We start from the raw sequence: 12,435 nt of genomic DNA on the forward strand, positions 1-12,435 counted from the left end.
TAATTATCTATTTTAATTCATTTATTGTTTACCGAACACCTACACAAAATAGACAGTAACTGGACCACAACAATCTAGCTTTTGTTTTTGTTTTTGTTTTTGTATTTTGTTTTTAAAATACCAAAGCTCAGATCAGAGTGCGAAAACACATATAGACAGAGAATTTAATGCCTGAATCTGGTTAGAAACCCAAAGAATCCAGCCGAGTAAATAAAAATAAATAAACAAAATAGATGGTGAATATATTAAGGATTTTTTTATTTTTTATTTTTTGGTTTTTTGCGTGTAATAATCAAACTTTTGTAAAGGAAAATCATCATCATCATCATCATAAGTTGACTCAAAAGGAAAAAGCTTTAATTTCCAAAAATAAAAAATAAAATAAAATAAAAAAAGAAAAAGAAAAAAGCTTTAATTGGACCTTTTTTTATTCAATTGGTCAAACAAATAATCAAACTTCACGAATTCTGTTCGCCATATTAGTCAACCAAAGACAGAGCTGTATGTGAAAGTGTATGCGAGCTCTGTTTCGACTTTACTGCTGCCCACACAAATTTTCATTAGCCAAAATTCGCAACAGACAAACACACCCAAACCCATCACTTTTTCTCCTCCAGTTTTCTTCTCAGGTGAGTTATTTGGTAATTTAACCTTTTTCTTTTGCAGCAAGTTCAGTTTTATTCTATGTGTTTTTCAGCTGGTTTTCTGTTTTTTTGATTTGAGGTGTTTTCTTGGATTTCTGGGATTCATGGGGCTACTTCAGTTTTTATTTTATTTTTTATTTTAATCTTGGTCTTTCTTGTTTTTGAGATTTAAGGAATTCAGAGTACAAGCTGGTTGTCAATTTTCTTTTTTCCTTTTTGTTCTCTTTTTCTTTTTTTTTTTCCAAATATATTTGTGCTAGTATTGTGTAATTTTGAGGAGTTTATGTGTATTGCTTTTTGTGGGTTTCTTTTTTCTCTCTCCTTTTTTTTTTTTTTTTGGGGCAGTTCTGGGTGAAGAAAAACAGTTCAGAAATTGATGTATGAGCTTTCAATATTATTAAAGATTCTGTCACTATTTGTTTGTTGGGAAAACTTGGACTTAAATCTATAAAAATTTAATGTTTGAAGTCTTATTGGGTTTTCCTTATTAAAAGAATACCCCCTACACCAGTCAAGTTTTCCTCGTGAATTAAGATCAGTTGAGTGATGGAAATATTATTTTAAGATTGTTTTTTTATTTTTATTTTTTTTTTACCCTTGTTTTCTTTTTCTCTGGATTCTCATCTCCCAACTAGAAGCTTCAAAGAAATTTGGACTGATTCTTTTTCTTTTTGAAGTATCAGATTTGATATTCCTCTTATCTTATCCATGGTGCCAAGTCCTGTAGAAAAAAACTGGAGGAAAATATACATAGATGAATAGACTTGTTGTTTTTGCACAAATTTCTCTTACTATTTTGTAGAGTATGTCATGTTCAGTTATAAAATACCGAACATACGCGTAAAATCTCAAACAAGCTTAGATGAAAAACTGTCTAGAGAGAGTTTGGTTGCGTAAGTAGAAGTTCTCTATGTAAATATCGTTTTGGATTCAAGGAAATTTCTGTTTTGAAGAGCGCTTTAAAAAATTCATGAAATTTAAAATTCCATGTCGATTTCCTTTTGCAAGTATGATTCTAATCTTAACAAATTATGCCAACTACTGTTGATCAATGTCTTCTTCATGATCTTTTCGAAGAAATTCGAGTCGAAGAAGACTCAAGACTCTGCCTCAAATTTTTTTTTTTTTTTTTTTTTTTGGTTTTGTTCTAAGAGTTAAAATAGGAAGGCAGAAAGATAGGGCTTCTGAACTTACTATGTGATTGTGTGATTGAGAAAATTCTATGGAAATTTGAGATTGAGAAAAGTCTATGGAAATTTGGATTGCTTGTTCAATGGAATTTTTGACTTGCAGGTTTATTTGGGGTCTCAGCCAAACAGATGGCTATGAATGGCAGGGGAAAAGTATTGTCTGATTGCAATTATGCATCTAATCCTTACCATGAATGCACTGATTATTGCTTGAGGAAGATTGCTGAAGGGAAAGGCCGGAAGGATAAAAAGAAATCAGGTATATGCAATAATTTGCTTTAATCTCCTCCCTTCATGTTGATCTGAATTATTTTCTATTTATTCTAATTTCTGACGTCTAGTAATTTCAATGAAATTAGTTTTCCTCTAATAAGATCCATAAATTGATGTTGCGAAATGTTTATATATATTATATGATATTATATTCATTTTTTATGTCACTAGCAAAATTCTGTATTAGTATTGGCATGTTTATAAATTTCAAAATCAATGGTATATGTTGCTTAAATTTGGAATTATTATGACATCTATGGATGGTTTTTTGAATGTTGAGTAATGTTAAAAAACATAATGAGTTGTTGCATCCCAGAACGTGCGTCTGAGGCTCTAATTATAACATTTTTTCTGAACTTGGGTGGACAATTTGGATTTCTTTTCCTTTTTGAAGATCATGGCAGTGCTAGAAGAGATGATGAGCTCAACAAAAAGTGCGACGAGAAAAAAGTGCACCCATCTTGCCCTAAGGCATCTAATCCTTACCATGAATGTGATGATGATTGCGTCAAAAGATTTGGTGTCGAACCTCAACAAGATATAGGAAAAACAGGTTTTCCACCCTTGTTTTTTTTTTTTTTGGTTGTGTGTGTGTTCATTTTGTCAGTTGTCAGCAATTTGCATTTGCACATTTTTGGTACACTACACCCAACTACGCTAACAAATAGAGGTAGATCATAGACTGATGAGCAAACTTTGTGAAAACAGCATAGATAAAGAACTGTAATGGGATTTCTTGTCGGCTAATCTTTTTCTCTGAGAACTCTATGATCAATCCTGATGTCTTCATGTTCATGAGCCTGGTTATCTCTCTGATCAAATGTTAAGTATGATAAGTGCTTTTCATTTCCTATCTTTCTATTTTTTGCTCAAACCAAAACTATTTTTAGATAATAAAAAATAATAACTTCTGGTTTTAGTACTTTGTTCATTGTTAGGACATATAGATGGAGATCTAAGTAAGAGAGAGAGAGAGAGAGAGAGAGAGAGAGAGAGGGAGCTCAGTCTGCGGGACTATAGGATATGCTCAGTCTGTGGGACTATAGTGTATGCTTTTTTATTTTAATCAAAATTCATTGTAGATCCAGCTATAGAATTGCAAGTATTTTCACTAATCATAAGATCTATTGCTGCCTGTTTGATGACAATCCAAGAGTCTTTTCAAGAAGAATATCTCTCATGTTACCATTTCAGCTTTCACAGCATCAACCCCTTAACAGTATGGATAAATTAACAGCTTCTCATTCTTGTTCGTATTTGAAGGCACCATCCATTTGTAGCCGTAGTTTAATATCAATGAAACAAATGTAGAACCAATATTGCAGGCATGCTTTAGCGTTGCTTGATATGTTAAATTTCTGAGACATCAGATTTTCTATTAAGAATTAAGGAAATGAGGTTCTTAGTTCACCAAGCTATGTGTGTCAAAAAACATTTTGTTATTGAATACATGTTGCTACCATATAACACTGTATACTAGTCTCTCTTGCTAACGTGGATATGCTGATGGGCTGTTCATAAATCAGATGTTTATATCTTCACCTCCTTGCATCTGGCAGATAGATGCTTCTTTCCTAATGATGGCCCATTTAGTTGCAGGCTCTATCTTTGCTATTCCTATAAAGGCGGGCAGAAGAAAGAAACATGAATCTGAGTCAAAGCCTTTGCAGGAGGTTGACAAGGTACCTGCCCAGGGTAAAGTTTACGCTCCTGAATCTCCATTTCTTCCATCACATTTTGCTTCTGCAGAAAAGGGAGAGGAATCAGAGAGTGAGGAGCATTTCCCTTCTGTTCCATATTCTGGAGAAATTCACATTGCTGATCCTCCATCCAATGTCAAGAAAGTCCAGTCTCCCCAGTTAGTGCCCACATCTGGAATTCTTGCAATGGTGCTCCCTCTCTCCCTCTTTCCCTCTCTTTTACACACGTCAAACACACAATCTGTTTATGTACTCTAATCATGTGATTTCTCATGACAGCAGGATAATCCCAAAGACCCTCCAAATAAAGCTGTTGAGTCTCCATCGAATGAACCTCCAGTTGATAAGAAAGAGGACAACAATCATCATGCTATGCTTGAAGAAAGTCCAAAATCTAGCATCAATAACATGAGAGAGATTACTGCTGAGTCAATTAACTTTACTTTCTCAGGTATATCTAATGCTTTTGAAGAGAGTGATGATGACGAGTCGCAATCCGTAATCTCCGATTCTAGCAGCATCTCAGTGGGAAAATACCGTGTGAAAGAAAGAGTCTCATCCACTCTGCAGGCAATCTTTGACAAATTTGGTGATATAGCAGCAAGCTGCAAACTAGAATCCCTTTCAATGCGCTCTTATTATTTAGAGTGTCTATGCTTTGTGGTTCAAGAGTTGCAATCCACATCAATTAAGCAGCTGACAAAATCCAAAGTGAAAGAAATGTTGGCTATTCTTAAGGATGTAGAATGTGCAGGAATTGATGTCAGTTGGCTTCGTAAGGTACTAAATGAAAGCATGGAAGACATTGAGCTGGTTAGTCAGCAACGAACCCTAGGAGCAGCAAAGGCAAACTGCGATCATGATATAGAATTATTGAGGAAACAACTCGAATCCCAGATGGAGGATTTGGCTTTGAAAGAGAAGGAGGTTGCAGAGGCAAAGAAGCAAGTTGCGGAAAGCAAAGCCCACCTGAAGGAGCTTGAACTCAAAGCTTCTGTTCTGGATGAGACTCTCGGCACTGTCAAGTCCAAAGTTGCGACTTTGCAAACCAAATCCATATTAGATGGAGTCTTGTGAAGCAGCAACCAAAAATCAGTAGTCAGTGGAAGATTAGATAGATAAATTATCATCTTTTTATGCTCGTAAAAAGGTTGGAGTTGGAAACTATAACATATAAAATCCATGCTCTCATACCTTATGTATGAACCAATACATTATAAATAACTTTTAAATCTGTATCCCATTTTATCTGTATACAATTTTATGCTAGGTTATATGAAAGAGTGTTCGGGAAAGTTATCCCTGACTCAAACCCCCAAAAAAACTTTATAGTTTAGTTTAAATTATTTTTGTTTCATGTGAGAGTTACATGTACTTTGTATTTTAGTTGTAATCACCAAACTAAGTTCATCTACGTCATTAGTCAAGTTTATGGTCACTTATTTGGATTTGTATTTTGCATTGTAAAAAATAATGCTATTATGATTCTCTCGCGTATTTTGATGTTTCTTTCCACCAGGATAAAATGGCTAAATAAGCTTTTTGAAAAGGATGGCTAGTCGGGGAGGTGTTGGGCAGACAGGATGGCTAGTCGGTGAGGTGTTAGGTTAGACCATCAGCATAGGAGAGAACATTTAATGGGTGCTTGTAATCTATCTACTCTTCTCTCCATCGAGACCCAATAAAAAGAATGCATTTCATTCAATTCTGTTGTTGCCTTGTGTGTTTGTCTTTATTCTATTTATTATTGTTATTTGTTTTATTGCCTGCTTGGTGTTTATACAATACTAATATGTGTGCTTGTCTTGATACTATTTATTATTGTTATTTGTTTTATTGCCTGCTTGCTGCTTGTACAATACTAATATTAGTATTGTATAAGAGTAAGAACATGACACATTGCTTCTTTTCATCACTTTTGCCTCTTTTTGGTGTTGGGATTCTGAAAAAATATGAGGGATTCTTCGGCCTTTAGCTTTTCTGGTAAAACTCCCCCACCAGGTCAAGAATATACTATTTAAAGTTTCAACCCTTTGTTTTTCTCGAGTGTTACTGTTACTTCTTAAGAAATTATATGAAGTTTGTTACAAACTACAAAAAAGTATTTTTTTCAACCATATAATTTCTCTAATATTCCAAGATATTAATATTAAATGGTAATATGGATTTTGAATATGAATACATTTTTCAATCTAAAGAACAACCTATTAGAAAATCATGTGTTTGTAGATTTGGTTTAATGGTAAAAATCACTGAAAATACATTTAAAGTTACAATTTTGATTTGGATGAAATTTTTTCTTTTTTAATTGCAATGAGTTTAATATTGATTAGGAAAAAAAAAAAAAAAGAAGAAAGATAGAAAAACATGTATTGTACTGTTGATAGATTATTAATAAATGAATTAGATTTATATTGCCAAAAAACTAAAAGAATTAAAATTAATTTTGTATTATATAATTGTTTGAGTTAGACGTGGAGAATGGGCTATTGACGCCATAAGAAAGGCTTTTGATGGTGTATGAACCATGGACAACGTAAAAATTGCCAACTTCTCCTTTGCCCCAAGGTTCTTTGCAAGATGGTAAACCAAGTCAAGGGGAAGTATTTGGAGTTGAAGTCGCCACACTCTCCTTGGTCATAAACCAAAGTTTACTCCAAGACAAAAAATAAATAAATAAATAAAATAAAAATTAGAAAATCATGTATTTTGTTGACATATTATTAATAAAAAGAATTAAATTAATTTTGTACGATATAATTGTTGGGGGTTAGATTTGGAGAATAGGCTGTTGATGGTGTATGAGACTTGGATACTGTAAAAATGCAAACTTATCCTTATTTGCCTTTGCCTCGGGGTTCTTTGCATGATGGTAAACAAGTCAAGAGGAGGCGTTCGGGATTGAAGTCCTCAAAACGCCTCCTGAGTCACAAAATAGTAAAATCGAAGTGGACTCCAAAGACAAAAGCAAACATTAGTAGTTTTATAGAATACGCAACACTTAAATATTCCAAGATAAACTAAACAACGAGGAAAATAAAGACAAAAGGGGGAGTAATATCATGGTAACTATGAGACAGCATTTTATACTTTATAATAGAAAAATATGTCACATGTCTTGTCAAATAATAGGGAATAAATGGAACCATTATAGAACTAGGCATGACAATTATTGTGTATGAGAGAGAGAGAGACAATCCAAGAGCAAGTTCTACGAGATTTGACTCATGCAAGATTCGTGCAAGTGGTATTTCCATAAAGGGGTCTTCTTTATAATAGAAAAATATGTCCCATGTCTTGTCAAATAGTAGGGAATAAAAGGAACCATTCTAGAACTAGGCATAATAACTATTGTGTATGAGAGAGAGATTCTCCAAGAGCAATTTACTGCGAGATTTCTGTAAATGGGTCTTCTATTTTTTTTAGATTTAAAAACCTAAAGGTCTCTTAAATGAGTAAGGGGGAAAAAAAAATTTGAGGTCAATATCTAAGAGAGAAGCTCTAAGTCCAAAAGGTAAAGAACTAGGTTTTATCATCATAAGGATTAAAGAGTATATGAGAGACCTTTCTTGATCACATGTTTAGTAATTTTATTTGAAGGTCAGGGAGAAGATAGTTTGTCCAAAATGGAAAACTTCGCAGGAGATGCTTAGTTGCTGCAGGATTTACCACTATTCCTAGAAACCAAATGATAAAAGAATAAAAACAAAGAGATAAAATTGAGTGGTTTCTCCCACAGATTTTTTGCTATATGATCAAAATTAAATAAACAAATAAAAATATTAAATCATACTAATAATTTTAAAATCATATTAATTAACTTTTATCATGTATTAAAATTTTATAAAAAAAGAATAATATAGAAAGAGGTGATTCAACAAATAAAAAATGGCTTTTATTCGAATCCAATTTCGGTAAAAGTGAAAAACACCTTGGTCGTGGCAAAAGTGAGTTGGAAGAACGAAAACAATTTGCATGTCTCTTTTATCTAAAAGAAACGTTTATAAGATATTTAATGGTAAGGATAACTTGAACCAATCAAAGTGTGCCACATGAGCACTAATAATAAAAATGATATTACATTTTCAAACAGGCGAGCTTTCCAACAAAAAGAAATGGGCCTATGGATTTGTGGGCCTCTTGTGTGGAAAAGATAAGGGGAGTCTGATCCAACATCCACCAAAATGTCTACGGTACTTATCCTCTTTTTTTTTTTTTTTTTTTTTTTTTTTTTAATCTTTCAAAATTTTTTTTATTATTATTTCAACTAAACTTTTATTAATAGCCCATTTACCATATTCAATTTCTCTCTCTTGTTTTTTCCTCTCGTTACCATCTTACCATAACTTTTAACCTTCTTTTCACCAAACAACAATTTTTGATATCCAATAAAAAAATTAAAAAAAAGAAAAAAATTCTATGAAAAAATCACTAAGTTCGATCACTCTCCAATATTCAATCTAAAAGAGGAGGAAAAAAAAAAAAAAAAAACTACTTATGAGGGGCTCATAAACCTTAGTTTCACCAAACCAAAATGTTAATTTATGACAGAGATAGAGAAAGTTGCACAAGAATTTATCAATGAAGGTCCATAATTTGAATTTGAGGCATTAAAGCAGTATTGAAGTAATGGATTTACACGTTCACAATGTCTCTTGATCATTGAAAATCTCTTACAAAATCTCCAACATAAAGAAGTCATAACCCATTCCATTGGCAATTTCTTAATAAACTTATCATAACCTAATTTTACAAATTTTATTTTGTATGTGATATTTTTTTAGTATAATTTTAATTAGAGAACTTTGTTTGCTATATGGGCTTGATGTTGATTATAGGATAATAATTATTTGCTTATTAGAATGGTTAATAGGTATTTTGAGTTTAATAGGTAAGACAATGATACAACTGGTAATTGGGTTTAAATAAAATTAATGGGACATGATGATTATTGATATGTAGGAGGAAATTCATTATTTTCCCATCGTGTTTAAGTCCCTGAAATATTATCAATGGTCATTATTGGGATTAACGATAGATTATTGGTAATTTGAGTTGTGCAATTTTATTTTAATTTTTTATGAACGGGTCAATTTGTTTTTTTCTTCTAATTTCATTTTCTTTTTTTCTTCAGTATAACTTCTATTATGACTACATAATATAAATAATTGTAATATCACATGGAGTAATATAAAATAAAATAATAATAATCACATGCACAAATTAGCAAAAAAATTTACCGAAAACCTATCAGTTATACCGACATATACAATTGGTAATTTTATCAGCAAGTATGTTTCTCTCTAGAAAAATTACCAACAGATACTATCGCGATTACTGATAGAACATTGGTAATTTCGTCTATACAATTAATTTTTTAAAAAAAAGGTTAATTTATTTATTTATATTTTTGTTTTTTCACATTTCCTTATGTTGTTTTTATCTATTACTTAAGTTGTAATTCAATATATCAATGAAACTTCTATGATGGCATATACAACACAATTAATTGTAATACCATATGAAGTATTATAAACAAAAAATAATAATAATAATTACCACATAAACAAAAGCAAAACATTATCAAAAATTCTATCATGAACATCATTAAATATCATTGGTATATGGGAGTAGCTATATATATAGTACACATGCATGTGTATAAAGAGTTTGATATTCCAACATGAATATTATTAGGTTGCAATTTGATCTTAAATTATAAATTTAATATCTTATTTATCTTGATCAACTATGTTTGTTAATAGCTAGTAACTATTTTGTTAGGAATAATTACTCTTAAATCTTAACATATTTCATTATCATTAAATAGGCTCTTTTTTTTCCTTTCTACTTTTTATGACAATGCATTTTACGCTGTTCATTTATTATCTTCAGGATGGAAATTTACCTTTTAAGTTGAGCTTTTATTATGGAAAAGATTTAAAGTCTTATGACCTTACTAAGTAATTAAAGGCAGCGATAGAAAGAGAATTATCCTATATTCACAAATTAATTTTTACCATCAATAATACAAACTTCAGTTATACTTTTTTATGATGAAACTTGAAATTTAAATACAGAAGGTACATGGATGTACTAAGATCCAAAAATGAAGATTGTATATAAAAAAAAAAATTCTATATTTGGTGAAACTTCAAAATATTATCCACAATGCTCTCAATTTTGATTCTATACAATATAAGTTAATCTTGAAGTTTATATATCATATATGTTTTTTATGTGAGCCGTATGTAGTAAATAATGATGATGATGTGTAAAGCTTTATAGCTGAGCATATTTCACATAAACCTCAAGATAGATTTCTACTTATAGTTTATGTATCACCTAAGATCCCATAATTTAATAACCATAAAAATAGTAATCTGTATAGAATATTTCCAACTATGCATGGAAGCACATTTTCTTCAATTAGTGGATTATGCTCAAAAGATTAACATCTATTATTTCATTATATCAAGTTCTAAAGCCAGCAATATATATCCCTGAAGCTAAAATGCAGTCTTCAATAATTGAACATCACCCTAAAACTCAAACACGAATTCCTAAAACTCAAATTCTTTAAAATTTGAGAACAAAGTTGTGCACCTACAATTTTACACCATTAACTATACACTTCCACTAAATATGCACTCAAAACAAACATGCTCTATCAATAGCCGGCCCATCTCGGAAAGATGCCAAAAGGGTAGCTAAACATAGAGCCACATGGTATTATAGTTTATCAAAAAGAAATGCAACTTTACACCGAACTAAATTTAATAATGTCAAAATGTATAATAACTTTCCTTTATTTCTTGTTTTATTGGATAGAACCGACTCCTAATTAAGAAAAATAAAGCACAACTAAATTGAAGCAATTTCAACTCTAAATGCAAAGATTTTTTTTTTTAAAGGATTCTATGTGCATAGATAGGGTATGTAAATATAAAGATGATTTGTAGGTAAAATATTAATAGATTAGTAATTATTTTTCATACCACATACACAACATTGAGCTTTAGAGGTAATTCTTTGACCACCTACACAAAAACCTCAGATTGCAAAGCTACAAAAATATGTTTTAGGACAAGAACAGATAATTGGCTAATATAATAGCATATCTCGATGAAAAATTTAGTTTTCTAACTACTTATAGTGGTTCTTCAAAGCCCAAACCCACAAAGATGGTGCTTGTTATATTCTTTAGCTGGATGAATATAAAAACTTGTGTTCAAGATTATGATTTGAATGACTAAATTCAAATATTAAAATAGTATACAAATAATATTTTACAATTTATACTATATATGAAGGAACAAAAAATTATTTATATTACAAATATCTAATGGCCTGAAATGAAATAATGAAATCTTTAAAAGTTAAATTGATACAAAAATTCTCACCAAATTAAAGCAGATGGATGAATACTCAAATTAGATATTTCCTGCAAAATAATTTGTCATTAGTCATAGACTACTTTATGGCATCAGCACAAAAAAATCTACCCAAAAAAAAAAAGGAAATCCTAAAATCACTAGTAAATAATAAGACCAAAATTCTATTTTGGCCTTGCAATAAACAATAAATCTTAACTTTTTTATTTTTATTTTTGAACCCCTAAATTATGACAGGTCGGCAAATGAAATTTCTAACGTTAATAGCATGATAATATAGAAACGAAAAATTTACTATTGCACATTTTGTCAGCTACTGCAAAATTGATCCTTGAGTTATTTTTCATCATAAGCTTTTGGTACATGTCCTATGATACAAAAGATTGAACACGTTATTACAACCAAAAAAAAAAAAAAAAAAGCCAATATTGCTGGAAAGTATTAAATCTTCGCTTTCTCCTCTTTATCAGAGAAACATTAGGCAAGCATATAAAGTACATGTGAAGAAAATTCTTCTTATCAAGAATTTATTTAACATAGGTAAGTCTCCTACCAAAAAAGAAAAAAAAATAGCGACCAAAATTTCATTTAACTTCCTCCACTTAATCCTTTTCACTGCAACACTTACAATATATCAACAAAAAATTTAACCACAAATTTGAAGCTTGTTAAAATATGTATTCCATAGTTATAGTAGAAACAACATATTTCCATTGGAAATTGCATAGTTCACTTAAGATGTTGGTAAGAAATCGAAATAAATGGTAAACAAGAACAAACCACATTTTAAATAATTGATGAAACCATGTTCAACCCACCAAATCTCGTCAAAATCAAGTATCAAATCTTTAACAAAAATAATAGAAATGCAAAAGATATGCATATTCAAAATTGCAGAAATGATTTTAGAGAAGTATCGTCAATAATAAATTAAACAACAATAATATTAAAAAGTAATGATTAGGAATAGGAATAACATTCTATTATTCACCATTCTTAAGTTTATTGACCATTCAGACTCAACCCAAATTCTTTTTAATATTATTGACCATTCTTTTTAAGAATAATCCTGTTCAAACAAAATAACATCAATTCAGACACCAAGGTAAGAAATAAATTAATGAGAAAAGAGAAAGAAATATGTTGGTAATTAGAGAAAATCATCAAGCCTTGTCGATTCTTAGAAAAAGAAAAAGAAAAAAAAAAAAAAGAAAACAAAACTAAAGTGACCAAG

The 12,435-nt window shown here is 30.7% G+C and overlaps 1 protein-coding gene across 9 annotated transcripts; it reads left to right on the forward strand.

Moving 5' to 3' along the window:
* Positions 1-444: 444 nt before the first annotated feature.
* Positions 445-5,261, forward strand: LOC107427294 (uncharacterized). Of its 9 annotated transcripts, none has more exons than XM_060820452.1 (5): positions 445-629; positions 1,938-2,093; positions 2,502-2,660; positions 3,701-3,996; positions 4,087-5,261. In XM_060820452.1, the coding sequence occupies exons 2-5, from the start codon at positions 1,964-1,966 to the stop codon at positions 4,882-4,884; spliced, it is 1,383 nt and encodes a 460-aa protein (XP_060676435.1). In that variant the 5' UTR covers positions 445-629; positions 1,938-1,963; the 3' UTR covers positions 4,885-5,261. The 9 variants fall into 9 exon arrangements, with proteins under 9 accessions (XP_060676435.1, XP_060676437.1, XP_060676436.1 ...); XM_060820454.1 differs by lacking the exon at positions 445-629 and adding an exon at positions 681-836; XM_060820453.1 differs by lacking the exon at positions 445-629 and adding an exon at positions 1,033-1,182.
* The last annotated feature ends 7,174 nt before the right edge of the window (positions 5,262-12,435 follow it).

This window comes from Ziziphus jujuba, chromosome 9 (assembly GCF_031755915.1).
Source record: "Ziziphus jujuba cultivar Dongzao chromosome 9, ASM3175591v1".
NCBI classification, from domain to species: Eukaryota; Viridiplantae; Streptophyta; class Magnoliopsida; order Rosales; family Rhamnaceae; genus Ziziphus; species Ziziphus jujuba.